The sequence below is a fragment of the Haliaeetus leucocephalus genome, unplaced genomic scaffold (genome assembly GCF_000737465.1).
Source record: "Haliaeetus leucocephalus isolate CR32 unplaced genomic scaffold, Haliaeetus_leucocephalus-4.0 Scaffold752, whole genome shotgun sequence".
Taxonomy (NCBI): Eukaryota; Metazoa; Chordata; class Aves; order Accipitriformes; family Accipitridae; genus Haliaeetus; species Haliaeetus leucocephalus.
Genome location: NW_010973188.1, coordinates 109597 through 135476, shown reverse-complemented (window position 1 = coordinate 135476; position 25880 = coordinate 109597). Strand labels below are relative to the sequence as shown.

General features: G+C 44.4%; 1 protein-coding gene across 5 annotated transcripts in view; it reads right to left on the bottom strand.

Annotated features, from left to right (window-relative positions):
* Nucleotides 1–9617: 9617 nt before the first annotated feature.
* The window catches only part of MOCS1 (molybdenum cofactor synthesis 1), a 32732-nt gene continuing 16469 nt past the window's right edge, over nucleotides 9618–25880 (bottom strand). For 3 of the 5 annotated variants that reach the window (XM_010581119.1, XM_010581117.1, XM_010581118.1), the window contains 7 exons: nucleotides 21846–21907; nucleotides 20576–20687; nucleotides 20132–20244; nucleotides 18783–18893; nucleotides 17851–17971; nucleotides 16309–16356; nucleotides 9618–12199 (listed from right to left, as the gene is read on the bottom strand). In XM_010581119.1, the coding sequence (XP_010579421.1) occupies nucleotides 11328–12199; nucleotides 16309–16356; nucleotides 17851–17971; nucleotides 18783–18893; nucleotides 20132–20244; nucleotides 20576–20687; nucleotides 21846–21907 (1439 nt within the window). In that variant the 3' untranslated portion in view covers nucleotides 9618–11327. Of the gene's footprint in view, nucleotides 12200–15299; nucleotides 15429–16308; nucleotides 16357–17850; nucleotides 17972–18782; nucleotides 18894–20131; nucleotides 20245–20575; nucleotides 20688–21845; nucleotides 21908–25880 lie in introns of all 5 variants that reach the window. The other 2 variants (XM_010581121.1, XM_010581120.1) reach the window with 2 other exon arrangements.

Genomic DNA, 25880 nt, shown 5'->3' with positions numbered 1-25880 from the left:
GTAAAAATTGGTTTGGACACCTCATGAGAGACTACCTGAGTACTTGCCTGTGGTAAAACCGTAGCTCATGCTCTGATTGTCATACTCTGCCAGTATTTTGCAATTTGTGATTCCTGGAAAGACAGTGGTCTGTAAAGGTATCGGAAGGTGGTCTGTGGACCGTGGCTGAAGAAGGAAAAAAAGATCAAAAGCTTTTGCATGCTCCATCACCCACACAAGGAAGCAAACAAAACAGGAGGAAAATGAATGTCCATCTACTTAAAGCTTAAGCTATTTTTCATTTGGTTATGGCGTTGTGGCAATACTGTAAAAGAACAAAGATGGATTCCCCCCATCCCCCTAAGAAGATTAGGTGGTCACTGGATTCAAGAGGTAAGAAATGGTGCTCTAAAGCATCTCTTTGCTACTGCATGTTCCTGTGACTGAGCAGGCCTGGTGCAGGTCGTGCCTGCTGGCTGCTGTTTTTGTGCAATGGCCTCTAGGTGTGATGGGAACTGTCATCTTAGCCCCTGCAGAGTCATGAGGCGTTTTCAGGGGGAGAAGCAGGACTCAGCCTAGTGCTTGCCCACCCTTGGGCTTGCAGTAAGGTATTATAACTGGGCAACAGTTTCCTTGGGTAATGCAGACTATGTTTGTGTCTGGATCTGCTCGCTCTTTGCAGAAGGAGCTGGTTAACCCCCAAAGGCAGATATTTCCCAGGGTTGTCCAATCCAGGGTTCTCCTTCCTTTTCAGCTCCCAAGCAGGAAAATAACTCAAGAGCCATGGCCCATTCTGCTGTAAATTACCCCTTGCTTCTGCTCCTGGTTCCCTTCAACATCTAAGCCCTGTTCAGCTCCCTCTTGTGCCCCTCACAAGTCCTTTCTGTTGCCCAGCTTGGGAGGATCTGCTGCCCTTTCTCCATGGCAGTAACAGCTGCTGGAGCTTGGGCACCTCAGGCTCCAGGGGAAGCCCCTTGCAGAGGACTGTCCCTGGTACAAATGCTCTTGCTCTGTGGTCAGCCTGGCTTTACATGTAAGCACTGCTCTAATGGGGCAGGAATTGGCAGGTGGATCAGACAGCACTTCCTACCTTCCTGCTGTTCTCCTGGTGTGGTCCGCTGGTGGTGTAGCTGGGGGAGTGAATGTTAAACATGTAGTGTTGCCCTTTTAGAATGGTGGTAACATCTTCCCTTGCTCTGGTCCCTGAAATGAAGGCTTCACCTTAAGTGGAGAGGACCTCTTTCCCACAGCCGGAGAGCTGAAGCTGCCTCTGGACTCACAGGGATGGGCAGCCTTTTACCACAGAAGCAGTTCCAGCACTGAGGCAATACAACATCGGGACCAGAGCTAGCTGTGGCCTCAGGGGTGCTGATCTTGTGCCAACTCCTGGGGTGTCAGTGCTGGGATGCATCAGCAAGCATGCCTTGGACTTGTACCAAGGTCAAAGAAAAAGGCTCCAAATTGCAGCATATCCATAGCTATGATCTTGTCCTTGTCAGGCAGCTGCCAGTTCTCTGTCTGTTCCTGATTAATCCTCTCCTGGGGGGATGCTGACCAGCACATCCCAAAGCGGGATGGGAGGAGGAAGGGTATAAATCAGACACTGAGGCAATCTTAGTCTCTAATTTTTAACCCATGTTGGCACCATGTTGCCAGAAAGGCAGCAGGAGATTGGACACAAATCAGTAGACCTGACTTAGTGCTGCACAGAGGAGAACCAGTATAATTATGGGCAAATGGACATAATCACAGAAATAGCTGAACTGTGATGAGGGGTAGGCTCTTTCCTCAGAGCTTCTCACAGGAGTGGTGGCCAGTTCTCTTCCCTTCTTACTCCCGCCTGACCTTTCCCTCAGATCTGCAATAAGCTTTGTCACTGCTGAATGTCTCCACCTCTCGCAGTCATTAGAACAAGATCTGGGCTGTCACCAATGCATGTGGAGGTTTTCCCTTGGGAGGCAAGGAAGTGAAATCTTCATCTAACATTTGGGAGAAACCAAGGGACAAAAGCCACATCTGCTAAAAGCAACCTTGTCAGTCTGGTGGCAAACATTACCATCTCCAGATGCATGTCAGACATGAGGAGCACTCAGCTTTGCAAATCTGTCTCCAGCCGCTCACTGCCGAGTGCACAGAACAACAGGAAGGCCAGGTTAGTGTCCCCATCTGCAAACAAAAATTTGAGTGACTTACTAAGCATGACATGTTGGTCTGGCCCACAACCCTGTGCTCAGGTCCTCCTGGATCACAGTCCAGGCCTGTAGTGGTGGGACTGTCCTCTTCTTCCTGTGTTGGTTGCAACAAGCTTCATGGGATGCCAGGGACTGTCTCTTTGCTCATAACTGGGGCAGCAGCAACTCCTGCCTGTGCTCAGGACAGGGCATGGTCCTCAGGCCACGAGGGACCTGGCACAGGCACCCAGGGGCAGCAGCTACACAGGCATCCCCAACCTCACCAGCATTTTCACCATCTTCCCTGTCACCAGCTGTCCCCATTTCTTCCACTGCTGGTTCTGGGTCTGGTTCAGACTTCTTTGCAGTCTTTCCTTGTCCCACATCTGCATGAGCCTTCTGGTGCAGAGAAGCAAGGTTTGGGGCTGAACCCCACCATCCTCCCCATGGCCCTCATGGAGCCACCTCCGCCATTACTGGGAGCTTTGCTTCCCAAGCACCTCCAAGGTGCTCCCAGCCTCGATGAGCTTGGGGGGCTCCACCAGTGTCCGACCAGTCCTTTGGAGAGTTTCAGCTGCATGTGTGTGGAGACATTTTGTCTGAGGGATGAGGCTAAATCTAGGCCATGGTAAAACCCCTGGACAGCAGCTCTGGCACCAGCTGCTCTGATGAGCTGATGCACTCGTTTCTGAGCTGAGCTACTCACTGATGTAGAAGCAGCCCCTGTGCGTGTGTCGGGCAAGCGAACAGGTGCCAAGAGCGCGTCTGGGGGGGAAATTCTTGCTGGTGCCATGTGAGGTTGGAGGAACACTTGGGTTTTCCCCTGTCCTTCTATAAATGTTTTTTGTGAAAATAGGTTTCTTAACTCAGGTTACAACAGCGAGGGCTAAATGAGCTTCACTGTAAGTAGGAAGCCACCAGTGACACGTGAACTGGAAGAAAATCTTGGCTAGGTTAGATAGGAGATGAGCCTCAGGAATGCAGCCTGTCCTCACAAATTATGTTAAAGGACTCCTCCTGGCCACACTCAAACCTGTGTCAGATGTCTGGTGGGATGTCTGCTCTCCTGCAGCAGGGCAAGGGCTTTCCCAGGGCTGCTGGGGAAGGAAGTGCAATCACTGCTATTAAAATGTCATTCTCTGCCGTAGAAAGCGTTGGCACTCTTGCTTTTGGGTAAGGCGCTTGGTCTGAGCCTGGCTTCCCAGAGAGCTGCCTCCCTCATGGCTGAGGACACAGGAGGCATTTTGCCAGGCTCTCCTGCAGCTCGGTGTAGGTGAGGGAGTCCAGGACATGGGGAGTCCTGTTCCCACTGCTGGTGGGAGCACAGGAGTGCTCACTTGCTTGCTCCTCACTCCAGCCAGCTGTGTTTAATTTTAGAAACACAGTGCTATCTTAGGGCATCTTTTTCCATGGAATGCAAGTCTTTAAGTAAATAAATAACAGCTTTGTGGAGATGGAATGACGGCCCATAACCGCACTGCAAAACACGCACCAAGCGAGTCGAGCCCCATTTCCCTTGCATGTGGAACTACTTTGTACAGATACAGTGGCTGCACCGCCTCCCTCCCCTCCTTCAGCCCCCTCCAGAGCTGACCACATGCATTGATTAAAAAGAAATAAAAACACCTTGAAATACCAGCCTTGGAGAAGTGGAAATGAAACCCCCTCCAGCTGCTGGGGTTCAGCTAGTGTTCTCTGGCATAGCTTTTGCAAACCTATGGTTTACTGGCGATGGGCTGTTACTGGCCATGCCTTTGCTGCATCTGAGACATCCCAAAGGGATGTGCACTAAGGCATCCTCAGTGAGCCGGGAGGGAAATAGCAGGCTATAAAGATGAATGCAAGAAACTTGTGTTTAAATACCCCTCCTAGTCTGGCTGGCCAAGAGCCTTCTGTGTGCAGTTGTGTTGCTGATGGCTGAATGTCCTGGGTGTGTCCCTGAAAGAGTGTTTACTGGCTGGAAAATCCTGTTAAAGCCATTTTACCAGAGCAAAAGCCCGTTTTCACTGCTCAGGTCCAGCAGCTCTGTGGTGCCTGCATGGCATCTGTTGCATAAGCTGCTTGTAATCCTGTCCCTCTGAGTCAGCAAGGTGAAGTCTTCTAAAGTTCCCAGTCCAAGCAAGACCTTACCACGGTGGCCTTCTGACGTAGGGATTTCAGAGATACACCTAAATCTGCAAGATGGAACAAATATTGTCAAAATCACCCAGACTGGTGGCTACTCACTTTGCTTCACTCCTGCTGCATGTTTCTGCTGCCACTGGGACAAGATGGCAGCCGAGATGACAGGACACTGTACTTATAAGGAAATCTGGTTGGGGCACCCATCTTGGGTGCATTAGGAATTGGGAGCAGCACTTCTCGGTGCCTCCTCAAAGCTAAAGGGGTGGCTAGACTTTGCCTAATTGTGGAGGTATGAGTGAGCTCTGGCAATGGTCTTTGTAGCAAGCAGGCTTGAAATCAGTGTCTGTGGCTTGGAAAAAGCATCATGTAGCATCCTGGTGCCACATGAAGACAGGATGCTTGAAGAGGTTTTGCTCTGGTCTTGCTGTCATAAGAAGACAAGATTATCTTGTCCTTTTTCCTATAGCCCCTGGCAGGAGTGTTTCCGTGCAATACTGATAGTTTTGTGTGTTTGTTCAGGGCTGGTTGTAGTATTTGGATTCACTACAGGGCCTGGGGATTGCCAGGTGCCCCTCGGCCTTGCTGGTGGCTTCCCTTCCCTGCACACTGAGGGTGGGAGAATTTTCCATGTGGTGTGGTTCTCCCTGCTCTTTCTCTGCAAACTACCTGGCTAAGCCATCTCCTCTCCTTGGCCTCAGCTTGCTGCTTCCACTGATACCACAGGTCTGGAGGAAATTTTATTTTATTTTTTGTAAACCCAAGTGAAGGCCCTCTCCTGTGGGGCCGGGCAAGCTCTGCCCATGTTCTCTATAAGCCCAGGATCAGGGCAGCCCTGGCAGCAGCTTCTCTTTTCCACTGATCCCAATTAAGATTTAGTTTTGGCAGGATGGAGCCTTTCAAGCTGCCAGCTGCAATAGGAGAATTGAGGCTTCAGGGGCAGCAAAAATTATTCCCTTCTCTCAGCAAAGCTCATTTCTTGGATCTGGGTTGAGGATGGCCCCAGGAGTTGATCTACAGAAGCCAAATGAGCCACACAGAGCTAAAACATTTCCATTCAGTGTCAGGCCCAGGGTGGGGAAGCACAGCTCTCCAAAGTGCGGAGACTGTGGGTGGCAGCTGGGGAGGCAGCAGGAGGGGAGGGGAGGGGATGGGAGGGTGCAGCTCCATGCACTGCCTTGAGACAGCAGCAATTCCAGCCTCACTGGAACTCTGCATGTGGGGAGGCTTGAGTGCCGAAATGACCCTGTTAATGAAATGAGAGTTTGTTAAGGCCTTGGCAAGTGGCAGTAATGCCAGGTCAGAGCTGCGCTGCTGAAATCCCTCTCTCCCAGCCCTGCAGAAGCAGATGCTACAGGCCAGGTCTCTGCCTGGTGTGATGCTGCACAGCTCTGGTGTTGTTGGTGGAGATTTGCCACAGCGTGCACCAGCTGGTAACTGGTCTAAGGCACTACTAGTGGAGCAGCTGTATATCTGATGGCATGTGTTATTTTCCAAGCATAATATTAACACAACAGTTGCCTGACCCTCCCGCTGTCTCCTCTTCCTCCCCTGCCTCCTGTCACACTGCAGCCAAGCTGCCCTTGACATTGCAACTAGAAACTCTGCTTTTGCTGGCCTTGTGTCCTTTCAGCACCCTGGAAGTATCATGGGTATAGAAGAGAGTGTTTCAGCTGCATTTATTTTTAAGACTAAATCCATGCAGGAACAGCTTAGTAGTACTGGGAGTTTCTGGTTTTGAGCAGGGTCTCCAGAATTTGAGGATGAGCTTTAATGCCCTCTCTGTTGATGGAACTATTGATGAGGCAATTGTCTCTGTAATACTGTTGCTAATTTGGGGTTCTGGAAGCAACCCTTAAGCAATAATGAGGTGTGAAGCTTTGCTCCATGGAACAAGTGTTGTGTGGATGGGACCTTGGAGAGCCACAGACACTAGCCAGCTTGCCTGATGGCCATGGCCATGCCATTGCAGTCAGGTTGTGCAGATGAAGCTGAGCAATGCCCGGTTTGTCATGCCGCTCCACTCAGAGCAAAGCTTATCAGTGTCTTGAGGCACTTATCCCTTCCCGTGAACTTGCACTTTGCTCCCCAAAGGAGCAAATAGGATGAGTACAAAAATAGACATGCTAAACTGAAGGTTTCTAAACATGGCACTGGCAGTGTGGAGGGACAGAGGAAGGTAGAGATAGCTGGATCTGTGCCTCAGCTACCACTGTTCAAGCTTGTTGTGACCAAAATTAGGATCTGCTCTTATGACAGAGTGCCCTGAGCTCACCCAAAGCCCTTCAGGCCCAGCCTGTGAAAAAGGATTTGGCCGCTCCACCCTGTGCCTTTCTGGGGAGCGTGCTAGACATGTCAGGGGTTTGCCTTCCATTGTCACACCTTTGCAGTGCTCCTCAGATCCACTGGTTTGGAGACCTAAATTGAGGCTTTAACCTGAAGTTTCAAAAAACTGAAAGCCTACTCAGCCTACTGCAACTAGCAACTCCTCTGTTTTTAGGTTTCCTGAAATGCTAAGCTTCTCTTGGAGCAAGGCTCTAGTAAGTGGAGGGAAGTGAACTGTGTTTCCATTTAACTAATTGGCAGTCCTGTGTCCTGGCCAAAGCACACACAATGTTACAGCCATTTTTAAGCTGTTACATGCCTGCATTACTGCTGCTGAGGCAGCCAGGAGCCGCAAACTAGTGAAGGGCCAAGGAAGGGGTGGGATGAAGGGCCAGATTCTGTTCAGTCAAATCCCACATAAAGCTGAGTAACGTCAGCAACTTAGAGAATTACCGCAGGTCACCAGGGGCTTAGAATAGCTAAAAAATTCATTCCCCTTTTTAGTGTGCAGCTGCCGTTGCTCTTAGAGTCTGGTTTTGAGTCATTCACATCAGAAGCAGGGGTCCCTTCCTAAGGTATTTCAAGCTTCGTCTTCCCCACTCTTCTTCCCTTAGCACCTTCTAAGAGCACTGCTCTCTGACATAGATTTAATCTCTTTAAGACTACTTAGTGACTAGCTTCTGATGGCTTCTCCTTTAAATGCCACATCCATTTTTTTTCCAGGGCAGACTGAGGGTAGGGCAAGTAGCCTCGGGATGTGGCCATGAAGTAGAGAGGCCAAAACTGCCGCAAAAGAGGCAGGCTGAATGAGCAGTGAACGACCATAAGATACAAATGGGACATTAGCTGGGGCAAGTGAGAGTTTCCAGCAGGCAAAAGCTATACTGCACATGCATTGTGAGGGCTGCCATGATCTGCAATATTTGCATTCATGTTGTGTTTGGCACGCAGTGTTAGAGGTGCGATTTGTGCTCTCATGGCACTCTTCAGGAGGAGGTGGTGGGCTTAGTGCTTTACACTGTGTCTTTTGGTTAAATCTTCAAAAACCTGGTTCCAAATTAGGAAGCAGCTCCTAGAAAAAGGATGTAAAGCTTTGTGCTATCGTCCCAGGATTGGCAGCATTTGGAGGCTGTACCTGGAGAGAAGAGAGATCCTCTGGCAGTACAGCTGCTGTCTCTGCCCTCTTGCAGAGCAATTGCACTGCACTGTGGCTGGTTACAGTGAACAGCTCAACTGACTAAATGTCCTCAGGTAGGAACAGATCTTCTTGATAGTAGAAGAGGTGAGAGCTTTCCTGGAAGCTCAGATGGATCAGAAGAGGAATTTCCCTTAGACTTATTCCTGATTCAGGAGGGATGGACTTCTATACAGGCACTTTCCTGGACCTCAGTTTCAGTGCATGGTTGCTCAGACTAAGAGGGAGAGCTCTGGAGGCAGCAGTTCCTTATGCTACTCTGCAACACAAAGCAGTACTGTTATATGCAGCCAGACTCAGAACAGGTGCATGGGAGAAGCTGGGATAATGATGAGAGATGATCAATTATGATGCTAAACCTACAGGATTATTTAGTTTAAGAACAGCCAGATAGAGATGAGTTTCACTCAACAAAAAAAAAAAAGTAGATTCCTTATAGTAATAAGTTACTGTGACTGATGCTTTGCTAATTGGTGACTACTCATTGCAACTCAAAGTCTGTCTTGTTGCTTGTCCTGAGTTAACTATTCATAGAAGCTCATGGATTAAAATATAGATGTTCCTTTGAATGAATAAAAAGGGTATTCAAAGTAATGCAAAACATATTTCATTACAACTAGTGTTTATTAAAAATGCAATGGACAAAAAAAAGCAAGCCTCCAAAAAGCAGTTTATGAACATATATTACACCATTGCGCACCCAGCACCAGTGAAACATACAGTCCTATCAGCTCATTTCTCTTGCAAAATGTTCTGTTGACTCATGCTTCGTTCATTATCTATAAATGTGCGTTAATTATTTCAAGACTTAATAATGTAACATGAGCATAAAATGGCATCAAAGTCTGTTGCCCAAAGCTTCAAGCCACTCTCAACCCAAGAAAGTAGTGAAATGTGCGTAAGTAGCAAGATGTGCATGGTAGTTATGCATGTGCTCTGTAGTCCTTTGTGTGAGCCTTACAGCATGATGGCAAACTTCTCAGAAGCCAAAAAGAATTGTATGCCCCAAAGCATCACTTTATTATTACTGTCTAGTTTCCTCTTAGTTTTCAAAACTAGCTAGAGGCTGGGTGAGGGCAGGGTGTGTTGTGTGAGGTAGGGGGAGTTAAGTCCTTGTGTAAATCAGTTAACTTAGAAGGTTACACATGTGCTTACTTTTCCTGACAATTTGTTTCCATGCTGAGCTAGGGAAACTTTTGTGTTATGGTCACAGCAGCTCCACAGATGAACATGGTCTCTTGTATTTGCAGGGTCGGGGGGGATTGTTGGTGCTCAGTATGACAGTGCTAGGTACACTCTTGGGAAGGAGCAGGAGTGCCCTTACTATTAACTTAAAGACAGATCAGTAATATCAAGGGAATAAGGACTAGAACACTGAATGTAGGGGTACAAATGTTTATGGAGTTTGGGCACCAAGCTTTCTAGAGTCCTTTCTCCTTTTAGTTTGTCCTGGGTTCAGCTGGGATAGAGTTAATTTTTACAGGAACCTGGGAGTGGGGGGCACAGCTGGGACAGCTGACCTGAACTAGCCAAGGAGCTATTCCATACCATGTGACATCATGCTCAGTATATAAAGGGGGAGCAGGCTGGGGGGGCTCTCTCATCTTTTGGTGGGGGAAGTGGTGGAGCATCAGGTTCCAGGTGGTGAGCAGTTGCACTGTGCATCACTCGTTTTGTATATGCTTTTATTAGTACTGTTGTTATTGTTGTAACTTCTCTTTTTGTGTTGTCCTGGTAAATTGTCCTTATCTCAACCCTCGAGGTTCTGTTTTGTTTTTTTTTTTCTTTTCTCTTTTCTGATTCTCCTCCCCATCCCACCAGAGCGGGGCGGGAGGAGTGAGCAAGTGGCTGCGTGGTCCTTTGTTACCGGCTGGGCTGAAACCATGACACAGCTGTAGCTGCTAGGTGTGTCATTGCATGTGCTTTATCTCACAGTGCCAATGAATAAAGAAACAAATTCACCTGCAATGGAAAAAGTGCCTTCTGTGGTAGCTAGTGTATGAGATTCGTAGTAAAATCTATTGCCTCCTCATCTTAGGCCTGTGCTTACTTTAAGTGAGCAGGATGTGCATGACAGTGTGGTGTGTACTTTACTGATGCTCACAATAATTTAACCTTATTTCATGAGAAGCAGCTACTTGCAAAGCTTAAGATGCTTTTTGAGTAGCCTCTGACATTATTAGAGCTGTCTTCAACTCTGTGCGTATGGAGAGGGAGCACCCTGAATCATATGTAACTTCACATTAGCCATAAGCAGTAGAAAACAAGTAAACCAAAGTTGAAAACACCCTGTTTAGAGCATTTAAATTAACATTTGAAAAGCATCCATCAATATTAACAACGTTGAGTCATTTCTTATCTAGGATAGTCAATTATCAAAGCTATTTAATGCTATGTGACAGTGGCCACTGGAACACTTAAGTGCTCTGAGGCCAGAAGACTTCATGAAAGCAAATTAGAGAAACATGTAGGAAAACACTGGCTGATGCAACACAAACTACCTTGCTCTTCCAAGCGGCTACTAGTCTAAAAGTTTATCTGTCAGGACTATGCAGGTTGCTGGTTACTAGGAACTGCACTGTAGGACTAAAAAACTGGGAGTCTTCTGGGGCTTGGTGTGACATTTCTAAAGTCAGGGAGAGCTGACACCTATTTCTGTGCATGGCATAATTAAGCCCTTAAGCATGCAGACACAGGGCCTCAATGTATTTGAGTGCTAAGATCAAGATGCTGGAACATGCTTGTAACATTGTAAAAGGTATCTTTCAGATCAGCAAGATAATTCTTCCAAACCCAGAAATCTTCTGTTTCTACATCATGTTTTACAGAGCATTCAAGGCAGACAACTGGTCAGCTGCCATCTTTTTTTTTTTTTTTTTTTTTTTTTTCTGAAACTCAGATGTGTATATTTCCCACTTGCAGGCAAGGGAAGCAGTAGCAATGCAAAGGGATGGGAGCTGCCCCTGTGACCCTGACTGTTTGACAGTTATAACCTCTGCTGTATGGTAAGGTTCCCAAGCTGTATTCTTCTCCCTGTCACCTTCTAAATTCAACTAAGGAGGTTGGGAGACAGATGGACCCAGTTCTGAAATCTTAATTCTTGACTTAAAAATAATTGCCAAATAATAGCACTTTGAGCATTTGCTTCATTTCCAGAGCTCACAGTTGCATGGTGTGATGGATGACAGCAGCTGTGAATATTTCACAGCAAGAAGGAAAAAAAACCCAAATCCAACACTTCTGTGGTATACCTAGGAATCTTTGCTCAAGCTCATGGTGAGGACATTGAAAGGAAGGTACTGGCAGAGTGGAGAAGTCTGTCTTCTACAAAAACACACACGGTTATCAACAGGGATAAGTGGCTCCACTGTTCACCCAGCAGTAAGCTGACATGGTAAGGCAAAACTGGAGTTGTAGGGTTGTTAGATGGTATTCCTGCTGAGGTTTCCAAGCCTACCAGCTGAGCAAAAATAGTTCTGTAAGAGGCTGCACATGAACAGTGGTCAGCTGGAGGGCTGGAGGTGTCTGGATATGATCTAGACCCTTGAGAAGTCTCCCCTCTGCCCACCTGTCTTACTAAGCAACTTCACCTCTTTGATCACAATTTCATGAGTAACTGCTTTGCACATGTCATACACAGTCAGGGCAGCCAGGCTGGCAGCTGTTAGAGCTTCCATCTCCACACCTGTCCTCCCCCAGGTCTGACAGGAGCTTCGAATCACCACTGCATATCTGGCCTCATCCAGGCTCAAGGACACCTCAACATGGTTGAGGGGGATGTTGTGACACAATGGGATCAACTGGCTGGTCAGTTTGGCTCCCTGAATTCCTGCAATCTGGGCTACTGCCAGCACATCCCCTTTCTTCACCTGGTTCTGCCTCACCATCCCAAATGCCTTCTGCCCCAGGCAGACCACAGCACCAGCAACAGCACTTCTTCTTGAATCTGGCTTCCCTCCAACATCAACCATTGTGGCCCGTCCTTCCTCATCAGTGTGAGTCAAGCTGTGAGAGGCACGAGGCACCTTGGTGCAAGATCCCAAATCCCTGGTACAGAATTCAGATCCTGGACTTGCCTCTTTGTGGATTATCAGTCCAGAAACTTGGCCAACAGAAGAAGCCTCAAGGCACTTTGTGTCAAATGTGGAGCTTGGGTCCTTCTGGAAGACACAGCAGCCTCTGAGCTGGGTTTGTAGAATTCCTGTCATTATGTGCCACTGTTGCTCTGGGTGAGATCCTGGTAGGAAAGGTTGTCCTGTAAGCTTATTTTTCACAAACGCTTTTCCCATTTGTTTGGGTAAACTTGTTCTCAAAGTCAGCCAATGGCTAAATGTGTGGCCCCACTGTTTTGAATTTGCCGGAAACTGCAGGGCATCTTGGCGTAGTGGGAATGACATCAATGCAGGCTCTAGGGAAAAAAAATGAAAAAGTAATATGAGAATACATATTACTAACTGGAAAGCTAAGCTAAGTCTGCAGTAGCTGAGAACCCTGTCACAGCACTGCTTAGGACTTTCTGTATTGCAAAAACCTCAATAAGCCTGCAACCATCCACTTTTCTCCTCAAGCTCTTTCTCTTCTCTCTCATCAGTTCCCTGCATTTGCTGGTTTGTTATTACGAACCCCAAGACTCAAAACACTTATTTAAAGGTCCCTGACAAGAAGAAACAACTTGCTTTCAAAAAGTATCCACACTTACTGAGAAACAGCAGCCAAGAAAGCTTATAGGAACATCAGTTCTGAAGAAAAGCAAGTCACAGCATCTCAGCATCCATTTGAGACTGTCCCAGCACTAGTTTTCTTTTGAAAGCCTGGCCAGGATTAATAGGGAATTCTTGCACTCAGATTCTCAACTCTGCCTTTCCAAGCACCTTCCTCCCAGCACAGGCGGCTGCACTCCCTTTCATCTCCTTCTTCAGGGAAGCCAGCACTTGAGGACAGCGGAAACCAGAAGCACTGCAACTGCACTGTCTACAAGCTCAGAGGGTGGCTCTGTGATGGGAACCTCACTTACTACTACCAGCTCTTACCACGTTAATGACAGCTGAAGTTTAAGCACTGGAAAAACCACGCTCCCCTCATTGACAGATTTTAAATCTACTCAGAAGTATGTTCCAAGTCGAGCTGGCAGGGGTCCCGGCTGGCAGAGAGGTAGTAAGCCCTCCTTGCCCCTTTTCACCATTTAATCCCTTGGTTTTGGCATTTGCTCTGGACTAAATGCCAAGTGTCAAGACAGAAGGAGTCTTTTTCACATAAAAGAAGTGATTTCTTTTGTAAGTAAAGAGAAAGCAGTATAGTGGTAAGTGGCTAAGCCCTAATTTAATAGCCTCATTGATAAGCATGTTTCTCTTTTTCTGGAGCTCCTGCTCTCTTTGCTCTGAGAAACTTGGAATTGGGTTTTGCTCAATAACCTCCTTTGGCAGCTCCCTTACTCCTGAGTTTTCAGACTGCTCGCAGGTGAATCAAAGCACCTTCCTGGCCCCTCTGCACCTTGCTGAGCTAGCTCTGCTGGCCTGACCTACAGGTATCACCTTGGACTGTCCACATGACAATAACAGACACAGTGCGGACAACCCATTGGTTGTGGCCCCCACCCTATTTTTTTTTTTTTAGAAACAAACCAACCAATCTCTTCCTTGTTAGTCCCAGCCTCTGCTACAACAAAACCAATGCACCTAATGCCTTTTTTATCTAGCATATCCTCCAAACATTGATCTGAAAGTGCCTGTTACTGAAGCTTAAATCGACCATAGATTTAATTATTTTTTTAATCACTGCAATCATCTAAATTCAGGCAAGGGCCCTTTTTGATCTACAGCTGATGGCCTATCTGCTAAAATTAAGATTCCTGCAAGTTTAGTGGTAATGCGTTTACCGTCAGAGGAATGGGATTACATAGATATAAATGTTTTGAGTGCAACAGCGTTCTGCTTTAGAAGAGCAGAGAAAATTATGCTTATTCTTCCTTTCTTTCCCTCTTTCTTTATACAGCAGGGCCTAACCTAAATATTCTTTTTAAAATCGAAGAACTCAAAAGTACTCTGTTCTTCTGGATTCCTTGATTAGTTTTAAAGCTGAACCTAAAACCCTGGCAAAGTGTCTTGTCTTCAGGAGAAGCTGGACTGCAAAGGCAGACAAGTACTTCTGCAGGATAAACCCACATGGTTAGGAGCAGGGAAGAGAAGTACTGTTTGCTCAAGTGGAGTGGTAAGTAAAAAGACAACAATAGACAGTAATGCATGCAAAGCATCTTTGCTTTTCCTAACAACCTACATTTTCTTCAAGTTGTACCTAGTCATCTCTATCTTCACCCAAATTGCTCACATACCTAAAAAAAAAAAAAAAAAAAAAAGGTTTTCTACAGCACTATACATAGCACAACTGAAACCATCTGACAAACTGCATCTCCTTATATTCTATTACTGCACCTGAAGTTTAACTGTGTTAGCTTCTAACTAGCACAGTCTCAGGGTGGGGCGGGCGGAAATAAGCCAGGAGATAGATACTTAAATTAAGGAGGAAGTTCCCACAACTGAAGTGAACCCATAAGAAGAACAACCTGCCAAAATGAATATTTTGATTAAGGGAAATAGGCTACAAACCATATAGCAAAGGATCAGATAACAGCAGTGCAGGGAAGAAGCCAGGTTTGGCTTACTGGGACTAGCAAAACCAATTAGTGATTTCCACAGGATTCATTGAGTTTCATTAAATTAATTCCATACACACACACCCCCTATACACTGCTTGCACGCCAGCATTATTTGAAGTTTGTGAGTAATTCAAAACACAATTAGGAAATCTCCTAATGATTGCCCGTGTCTCACAGTGGAATACTCTCCAGTCTCTCCACTGATGTGATGACTGCCAGCAGTTAGTCTCAAAGGGACATGGAACAGCTGGGGGAGGACCTGGACAGGCTGCCTCTTTTACTGTATGTTTGTCAGACAATGTTAAAGCACTTTACAAAAGGAAATTGGATGGATCTGATCTGTAGACATCCAAACATTGCTATGAATGCTAACTTTGGAGTGTGGGGTTCTTTCAAAAGGCATCTTGAAAAATTATCTGTCATGAGTTTAATATAGTATTTTTCATGTTAAAAACCAACAAAAACAAAAACAAAAAACCCCCAAATTTTTCCTCACGCAGCAAGTCAATACACACTTTAAACAAAGGGTCCTCTTTCCCCTTTTCCTGGCACACAATGCAGCAGTGGTCAAATATAAAACAGCAAAAGCAATCTGAGAGAGACAATCTTGTGCCACTGAATCCATTCACTTTAAAACTCAACATGGAAAATTATGGCCCTTTAAAGAGGGGCATAAAGTGAAAAATATTCCCCATGAAAACCTATGTTAAAAGAGCTCTGTAGATCCTATTTCCTAATAAAGGCAACAGAAGTACAAGCACTAGGGTCTTGGTTTAAAAAAAAAGAGCAGTTATTATATCACCTATAGCAAAGACCAGCAAATTAATGCATGTTACCCTCCTCTCCCCAAGAGTACTTGTTTTAAGAGCTGTGTTTTAAACTGCACAGCAGCTAACCTGCTTCAGAGCATCCAATGGGAGGATGAGAGTTTGGGTATGAAAAGTAATGTTCATCTCTTCCACCCTTGCTGCACTTTTTTCCTCCCCTTGTTGATAAGAAACAACAGAACAACTTCCACTTAATCTCACAATGCTAACACTTGCAAACAAAAATTTTTTAAGTCTAAGGAAGAAAAAAAGTAGATGATAGCTAATCTTACAAAACAGGCATGGAGGAGGTAAAAAACCACACTGAAGGAGATGATGTAAAAAATCAGTAAGAGAATCCTAGTAATGCCATATCGCTCATGAACAGAGCTTCAGGCAGAAGGGAGAGTTAGTAAACATATTCAATAGACACAAGGAGAAGGAAGGCTCTTGGTCCATAGGGCTGGTCAGATACCACCAGTTTTCATTGTTATGTTCTGAGGCTTTGCAGCAATAAGAGGACATTTCAAAAGAATAAAGCCCCAAGGTTCAGATTCTGAAGTAAAGAAGTAGTGAGGTAGGAAAACTTGCATTTCTGTCAGGTTACTGGCTTTATATGTTAGAAGTGAAGTTGAATTTCTTAATCCAGGGATAAAAGTCCATTATATGGCAATCTGGTCAATTTCAAAACTCACCCCGAACTGCCTTATAAGTTACTATACTATTCTTGTTAAGTACAAAGGGAGCAGATAGATAGGAAATAAGATGATAAAGCTTGTGATCCATTTGGAAAATGTAATGAACTTTCAAAATTAGAAAAAACAAACAGTGCTCTCAGTCAGAAGACTGGATAAGACTTGGTAGGGGCATTAAACCTTTCTTCCTCTTCCACTTCAGCATGTCAACCACAACTGCCTTTTAAGAAACTCATTTCTTTGCCTAAACTAAGCCAGAACCAAACACAATTTAGATTTAAAAGCCCAATCCACTCTGCTCCCCCAAAGACAAAAACCCAAACAAAATCATTGTATGTTTATTACGTACTGATTTGTCACCCACCAATCAGGATCATTGGCCGGTTTTTCATCTGGGAAATGTTAAACATGCCTAGAAATAAAATAAGGAACACATAAAAATCCTAGCTTTTTAGGTTTTAAGTCATGCATCTGGTTTATATATTTAGTTTTCTGCTCTTCACAGTGCAACCTGCATACTAGGAAAACCAAAGCTCAATAAAGACCAAGGGAGCTGGAGGAAGGGGATTCTAACATGGTATTATTTAAAACCATAGCTGCCACAGTCTCCAAGCATCCAGCTGCTACTGATCTATCACGCTGTAGAATCCTTTCTCAGAAAGCTTTCCATAATCTGAATTATGGTCTACCTACTACAGAACTCAAACAACTGGGGACTATCTTGTTTCTTAACAATAGCATATAAGTGTATTAGTTCTATGGATAAGCTGTTAACAGTGTTCCAGTTCAAAGAAGTCCAGTCACAGAAGGCCCCAAGGGCAACACTGGGATTAACACAAATTGGAACAAGACAGACAATGTCAGGTAAATGCTGCTGGTGCAAAATGCCTTTACTAGGGGGAAAAACACTATTCTCCCCACCCCCCATCCCCTTACCCCTCCTGCTACTTTCCCAAATCAGAAATTCAGAAGCAAATGGTTTAAAAAAAAAGAAAAAAAAAAAAAAAAAAAAAAGGAATCAGTCCCTCTACAATCCCACCACCCCTTCTCTTATGTTTACAAGGCACTATTTTATCTGGGTCAGACCAATGTACTTTTGCATCTGTACACTCAGATTTAAAAGCTTCCTTTAAATTTGTTAGTAATCTGGAAGAATCTGCAAGAGAACAAAAGGGCCAAAGTATATTTTTAGCGTAAAGGGACTATTCCATGATCATAAAGCTAGTTCCTATACAAGAGGTCAGCATTCCCAGCTGAAGCCAGATTAGAAAAATATGTTTAGGTTCAGACGTGACAAATATAGTTTATATCAATATAAATTCAGAAAAGACTAATACAGCCCAAGGATGTGACTGCATCATCATGGACCTTGTGTCATGACCTTATGCAGAGCACTAGATGAGTGGCTACAAATTTCTTCATACTCAAAAAGAGATTTGTCACTTCTAGAAGTATGTTAATGCAGTAGTTGGAATGACAGCTCAATTTAGCTTTTGTACTTTTACAGCAAACTAATTTTAGGAAAAAAAAGGGATCCAGTACAACTCCACCAATTTTTGCTTAGCTTTACACTTTGCTGTTGTTATCGTGAGCAGTGGTATTTGCATCTCTTTGAAGACAAAAGTCAGTCTGAAGGACTTTTAGACAGTCTGGATTCTAGCTCACATGGAAGGTTAGAAGACTCAAAAGTGACATCCAGATTTTGGAGTAACTGCAGGACTGATATCTTACCAGCTTTCTATCAGACAATACTCTTATCAGATAAGAAACCTCCTTCCTTAGTGCAGCTTCATTCAAGAAGCTTCTCCTTCTTTCTTTCTCCTTGCAAGTCAATGCATCCCACAGCAGTACCAGGACATTGTTTTCCCTAGTCACTGCTGTTATTTCTCAGGTACCATAAACATACCAGCATGCTGTTTCTTTTTTCTGCCCACTGCTGCTCCAATGATTTGAACCAACTCTTCCTCTGAGGCACCCGACCGTAGGTGATCTCTCAAGGACACTTCTGAATTCCCAAAAAGGCACACCTGCAGCCAACCCAAGGAAACAAAAGAAGAGAAAAGAGAAAGAATAAAATAGCTTTTACAAGTATTTCGTACTAACCTCAGAGTAAAGAGTTTTGAAGAGGCTTATCCTATTGAAGAGAGAGAATGTTTATGGAGATAGTTTTCTCTATCTCTCTTCATGTACACACACAGACAGCCTGTGATGTTTATGTAACCTGAGCCCATTGGGCCTTCAGGCTGCCTCAGTCATCCTACATTAGACAGCAGCACAGCTGTTGTCAATATCAGGTGACAATGCGTAAGTGCCAATTTTTAATTGAAAACTTTAATTTTCCCCCAGAAACTGCCAGTTTCAAAATGGCAGGAAATGGCTATCCCTCCCCTTTCTACAGCCATTAAGCAAAAATACAGACTGCTCTTGAAGGAGAAGAGTTGCAAGATGTTTGGTGAAACAAGACAGGATCCTTGTGGAACCCAAAAGCCAAGCCCTCACAGCTGTTTGGATGTTTTTTAAATGGGAAGCCATCTGCTTGACACATGTTTAAGATGATTTTGAATCAAAGATTAAAATAAATGTTTATATTTACTGGCCTTGCAACCATGTTTTACAACTGAAGTTAACTATGTTAGCAAATAGAGAAACAAAAAAACAGGTGATGTAACATCTCCCCAACAAGCTTGAACAAGAATACATGAAGGAGAGATAAACAGGAGTTAGCTGGTAATAATTATGTCTTTCCATCCTACTTTATATCCCAGCTACTTTTAAGGGAAGAATTTCAACACTACTTTCGCTGCATGAAAGCAAAGAGAATCCTCTTTCACTACCAACCTTTAAGTTCCCATCTGCTGTTATCCTCAGACGATTGCAGGATCCACAGAAGTGCTCTGACATGGAGGTGATAAAGCTAATTTGTCCCTGGAAATGTGGCACCTTATAACTCTAAAGAAATGCAGAGGAGAAAAAAAAAGAAGAGTCAAATATAGACTCCTCATTTTTAAAGCTCCACTTGTCCAAAGACCAGAAGACATTTTAACAGAGATTTTCTTCAGTTCTAAGGTCACACAAGAGGAAAAAAAGCAAAATCAGGTTTGTCAGGGGTTCCAGTCTATTCTGCTCTGTCCCTTGAAATTCACAAACTTATTAAATGTTTGCTTTTGTAGTTTATCAACTGACAGGTGATGCCAGTAGGCATGTTCTTAGGCAGCCATAAGCCATAGATTCATCTAAGCTAGAAATCCCCCATGTGACACTGCACACTCTAAAGCAATACTGTTATTTCACTGAACAACTGTTTCATCAGGCTTGTTAATGTTCAGTGACAGACAGACATAGACTGACAAAAGTTTAAAAACCTGTAAATACAGGATATAAGCCTGGCATTATTTCTATCTAAGGCATCTCGTAAACACACTGTATTTAGAATCATTTAGGTTGGAAAAGACCTTCAAGATCATCGAGTCCAACCATCAACCATGCCCACTAAACCATGTCCTGAAGTGCCTTGTCTATGCGCTTTTTGAATACTTCCAGGGATGGTGACTCAACCACTTCCCTGGGCAGCCTGTTCCAATGACTGACAACCCTCTCAGTAAAGAAATTTTTCCTAATATCTAACCTAAATCTCCTTTGCCGCAACTTGAGGCCATTTCCTCTTGTCCTATCTCCAGCCACCTGACAGAAGAGACCAGCACCCACCCCACTACTACCCCCCTTCAGGTAGCTGCAGACAGTGATAAGGTCTCCCTTCAGCCTCCTCTTCTCCAGACTAAACAGCCCCAGCTCCCTCAGCCGCTCCTCATAAGACTTGTGCTCTAGGCCCCTCACCAGCTTTGTTGCCCTTCTCTGGACACGCTCCAGCACCTCAATGTCTTTCCTGTAGGGAGGGGCCCAAAACTGAACACAGTACTCGAGGTGTGGCCTCACCAGTGCCAAGTACAGGGGGACAACCACTTCCCTGCTCCAAATTCTAAAGATTCCAATTCTAAAGATAAAGACTATGACCAGTGTTTAATAAAAGTCAAGCCACATGCAGGCAGCTTGATCAAAATCCCAGAGTTACTACACTGAGTAATTTTTACCTTGCTTGTCAAATATAAACACTGAACTTGGGAGAATTTGGGGATTTAGGACAGAGAAAGAATGGGGGCACATTTCACATGTTCTTTGTCTAACCCCACCTTGGCTGTGCTGGAAGTTTCACAGGTCAATTTCTCCAGTTCAGGCCATCGCTGTTTAATTGTATCAAGCATTTCTTTGTAGCTCACCATCTTCTTGAAGTTCCATTTATTGCCTAGAATTAACAAAACCAGCATAACTTTAGACTGTGGATTTTATTTTTTTTAATTAGCAGAGAACCACCTTTACATTCTCCACAAATCTCAGTTTTCCCTGTACATGTCCGAGCCCCAACTAATCCTGCTACTAATCCTACTCCAGCTTATCCAGGGAAGACAGATAAGCTGCAAAAGATACAACACAAAACTTAAGGCAGTCCTTAATTCCCAAAAAAAGCTCACCAAAACTTCCAAAGACAAGCCCAGGGGTGAATAACCACCAATCAGATTCACCTCTGTCCAAGGCACACTCCATGCCATGAAGAATCTCAAAGCAAGAGTGCTTACCATCAAAGGGCATGTATTCTATGAACCGCACATCAAGGGGCAGATCCTTTGTGAAATCCACAAAGCCCAGCAGTTCATCCTCATTGAAGCCTCGCATCACCACACAGTTTACCTGCAGGAAAAGCAGACACCTGAAATTAGTGAGCAGAGTATGACTTTCTTCCCACTTACACAAGGTTTCATAGGACTTGCAGAAAGCAATGTAGATAGAACACTTTTTTTGAAAGAAAAGATGATGAGACAAGTTGGCAGAATTGCAATGGTATAGATGATACTCCACTCCCCAGTCCTATGTTGTATGGCTTCTGTAAAAGTACCGGCAGGGTACCTTCTATAGCACTCTTTATGGCAGATCACAGACAAATTCCCCAGACCAGGAAGCGTTCACAGCACACTCCATAACCATAGGCTGCAGGATGACTAGCTGTGCCTTCTTCCAAAAAGAGGTTAAAACTGAGTTTTCTGCACATTCCTCACAAACAATACTTACATTGGAGCCTCAGGTCCTCTGTGCTTTATCTGAAGAACAACAGATAGCTGTGCAGTTGCTAAAACACTCCCTGTTAGCAAGGCAGACTTGTATGTCCAAGCATCATGCATCACAATTCTTAAGATCTTTCAGGAAAGCCTAAAACCTAGTTTAATTTCAAGTGTTTTTCATAGCTCCATAGCCTAAACCACTTATATATAATAGATCTTCCAAAACACCGGTGAAACTGAAGAGAACCACAGCTGTAGAACTGCAAATGGCTGAGTTAGGGTGAAGTTTCAGGTTACAGCTAAGTTAGTCTACCTGCACCTCCAAAAGGAGGACTCCCTTTCCCTCTCTCTCACACTGGCACTCATCAGAGTCTGCTGTAAGCAGCTGAAGGCGATAAACCAGGAGAAAATTAACCTCTTTCTGCAGGGTAGTTTTCTGCCTGCTAACTCCCTTGGCAAAGTTCACAGATAGGTCACAGTGCCAAATCAATAGAGTGGGGTATAAAGAGGCAAGTACAGAGCAGGACCACACTGTAGCCTGCAGCTAGGCAATTGATAGGCTATATGGCCATATGAACCTGCACCCTCAGCTGCGCAAGAATATTATATGAATTTCCCCCATTACCACTTGATGTGTTCTTCAGTCTACTAAAATTTTTTCTTCAGTTTTGCCAAAAATTATTCATGGGGTGGAGGGGATATAATAAATTCCTCATCAGGTAAGCTATATTTTTTATCACAATTTATGGTAAAACACAACAGTTTCAGAGTAAATGAACACTGGCTTTACCTTAACAGGACGGTAGCCAAGTTCAGTGGCTTTGTGGATTCCTTCCATTACCTTGTGAAAGCCTAAGATATAAAAAAATATTAAAATTTCCTTTTTTTTTTTAAAAACAGAATGCAAAACGAGGTTATTAAGTACAAGACAAAAAGATGACAAATAAAAACCAATCTGATTCAGAAGACAGGGCTGCAAGTAAGAAGAGCTGCAAGTAAAGAGACTTCAGTTCTACACACACCCCCCCCCCAAATCCCCCAAAGGCTGCCGGCGTTACTGTGGTCAAGTCACTGAGATTAATTTTTTAACTGGTATTTGGGTAGTCAAAAATACTGGTGTGCTTTTCTGCATCTTTGCCTTGTGTTACTTTCTTCTTAAAGGGAGTGGAAAGCATTTGTGAACTGCCTCCAGAAGCAACGAAGAAAGAATAATAAATTAATGGGTTTTTTATAATAATGGCATAGGTGTCTTTGCTAAAATGGCAGAATCTCACTGTTCTGAGTCAGACAACAATATTGCTAGATTAATTTTAAAAGGCTCTTTCTAAAGTGTGTTTGGAGGGGAGTGGGGTTAGGAACAAATAAAAGCCCCTCGATTCCCTGTTCATCCCTGGCTACAGATGTAATTGGCTTCCCAAAGCTACTGAGTATCCATTAGTTTGAAGATCACAGGCAGCATTTACAGGATCGTAATTTTTATGACTAAACTTGTGAAACTGGTGAGCACAATGTGGGGGGGGGATTAGAGCATTTATGAAAGCAATTTAGTTGGCCTTTGATCCTTGAAAACAAATCAAAGATGTCAAAAACTGCAGTGACTTCAACGAATGAAATGCCCAGCTTCACCCTACCATTTAGCATGTCCTATACTTGCCAGCTGCTCCCAGACATAGAGATACAGTTAATTTAGGCAAGTATCTTCACCCCTACAGGCACCTCTTAAATTTGGAAGAAAAATAAAGCAAAAATGCAATTTTGAAATTCCAAAGGCCTTCAGGAAAGCCTCTTAATCATCTCATTCAAACCATACCTTCTGTCAACTTTAAACAAAGTTAAAACTTTCATCAACATATCAATTTTAGATTTGACATATTATTTCTTCCCTGCCACACTCACCAGCTGGCAGAGAAACAAGGTGATAGTAGCAAGAATGAGACAGCAAGCTACCAAGCTCTGGGTATGCATTTCTGGTGAGTGGGCGTGCTCAGCTGCTAGCACTGTGTTTGTGAATGCCTCTACTACCCTGTCAGGTACTAGATTAAGTTCCCTTCCTGTTCTGCACACTAAATTCAGATATGAGAGACCAAACACTGCATGAGACTGAGCTCCTTCTTCTGAAGCTGTTGTCTTCAACAGCAAATACTTTACATATGCTAGCAAAGGGGTAACATCTTCCAGAATTTTGTGCTGACAATCCCTGTGCCGTTCCCAGTCACACATTTTTCTGTGTGGGTCCACCACCCTCCTTTCCTTCTCTCTTATCTACTGGAAGCTCAGATTCTCTAGTGAAGAGATCATACCTTCATTAATCTGTAAGTGCTTTACCAGAAATAAGCAATATCTCAATAGTATTCTGTGCATACTTAATATTGGATGTGTTCAAGATCAGAAAAAAAAGGAGACACAGGAAATTTTCACTTAACTGCTTTCTGGCCAGTAAAGCCATTGACCTTGGTACCAGGGAAGATTATGGAATGGTTTGTCTTGAGAGCACTCACATGGCAAGTCCAGGACAAGCAGGGGATCAGGCCCCATCAGCATGGGTTTACGGAAGGCAGGTCCTGCTTGACCAACCTGATCTCCTTCTATGACCAGGTGACCCGCCTAGTGGATGAGGGAAAGGCTGTGGATGTTATCTACCTTGACTTCAGCAAGGCCTTTGACACGGTCTCTCATGGCATACTCCTTGAGAAGCTGGTGCCTCATGGCTTGGACAAGTGTACTCTTTGCTGGGTGAAAAACTGGCTGGCTGGATGAGCCCAGAGGGTTGTGGTGAATGGGGTGAAATCCAGTTGGCAGCAGGTCACAAGTGGTGTTCCTCAGGGCTCTGTGTTGGGCCCCGTTCTGTTTAATATCTTTATCAATGATTTGGATGAGGGGATTGAATGCACCCTCAGCAAGTTTGCAGATGACACCAAGTTGGGAGGGAGGGTTGATCTGCTTGAGGGTAGGGAGGCTCTACAGAGAGATCTGGACAGGCTGGATCGATGGGCTGAAGCCAGTTGTATGAAGTTCAACAAGGCCAAGTGCTGGGTCCTGCACTTCGGTCACAGCAACCCCATTGCAGCGCTACAGGCTTGGGGAAGTGGCTGGAAAGCTGCCTGGCAGAGAAGGACCTGGGGGTGCTGGTTGGCAGCCGGCTGAATATGAGCCAGCAGTGTGCCCAGGTGGCCAAGAAGACCAACGGCATCCTGGCCTGTATCAGAAATAGTGTGGCCAAGTGGTTGTTCCCCTGTACTCGGCACCGGTGAGGCCACACCTCGAGTACTGTGTTCAGTTTTGGGTCCCTCACTACAGGAAAGACATTGAGGTGCTGGAGCGTGTCCAGAGAAGGGCAACAAAGCTGGTGAGGGGCCTAGAGCACAAGTCTTATGAGGAGCGGCTGAGGGAGCTGGGGCTGTTTAGTCTGGAGAAGAGGTGGCTGAAGGGAGACCTTATCACTGTCTGCAGCTACCTGAAGGGGGGTAGTAGTGGGGTGGGTGCTGGTCTCTTCTGTCAGGTGGCTGGAGATAGGACAAGAGGAAATGGCCTCAAGTTGCGGCAAAGGAGATTTAGGTTAGATATTAGGAAAAATTTCTTTACTGAGAGGGTTGTCAGTCATTGGAACAGGCTGCCCAGGGAAGTGGTTGAGTCACCATCCCTGGAAGTATTCAAAAAGCGCATAGACAAGGCACTTCAGGACATGGTTTAGTGGGCATGGTTGATGGTTGGACTCGATGATCTTGAAGGTCTTTTCCAACCTAAATGATTCTATGATTCTAAAGCATGGACACAGGAAAGCAGAAAATGCCGACCGTTTTATAAGCCAGTCCTAATACTAGTCTTGGCTGCAAAAAGAGAGGTGAAGAACAAGAAGACGACAGTGAAATAACTCTTGCAAGCAACTGTTTGAAGTTATGACTTGTCACCCTTCTCCTTCACCACCTACTTGTTTTGCATGCGCCCAGTAACTTTGCAGCACCGGTGGTAGATTTCATTCTAATTAAGCAAGTTCTCAGGCTGACTGTGGCAACAGAGGTAATGATACACTGCTGTAAGCACATCCCAGAGCCACAAATGCGATAAAAAAGCTCTGCAACAGCTCAGAGAACCTGCTCCTTCAGGATTGCAGAAAGGTGAAACTGAACTTAACTAAAAAGGCCAGGAAGCAATCACTAGCAAGCAGCAGATCAAAAACTCCGCATGTTTGAATACTCGCATGCTTGGGCTCAGCTTGCTGTAGAGGTATGGAACAGGATTACAGCTCACAATGCATATAACTCAATGTCCTTCCCAGTTCTGCCTCTTACCTCCTGCCATGATAGCACAAGGGTGTGGTTTAGAACAGCTATCAAAAATCTCTACAAAGAAAAATAAAGTAAGCTATTCTGGTTAACAACAACTATGAGCTTGTTTCCACTAAAAGATTTTGGGGGCAGGGTGATTATTTAAAAAAAAAAAAAAGTTACAGTAAAAAAAATAAAAATCTGTAACTGCATTTCATATTTTGATGTTAACTGTTTTCTGTTTTTTCTTTACGGAAAGCTGTTAAGAGTTCATTTGTATTTCCATACTTACTAAAACATCTCTTCTAGATCAAAGTCCTTGTGTGGTAATGGAACAACAAAAAGAATAAAACCAAAACATTTCAAAATATTAGAGCAGAAATGAATACTAGATATCATTGTGTCAGGAAATACTGTCAAGGCTCAGAAGTTCTCTAAGTTTTTGTTTGACATTTCAAAATGACAACCCTTCTTCTCTTCCACCCAATGAAAAATTTGAATATTTTCATCACTTTAGATTTCTTCTGAAATCATAACTTTAGCCAACTTTAAAGCACAGA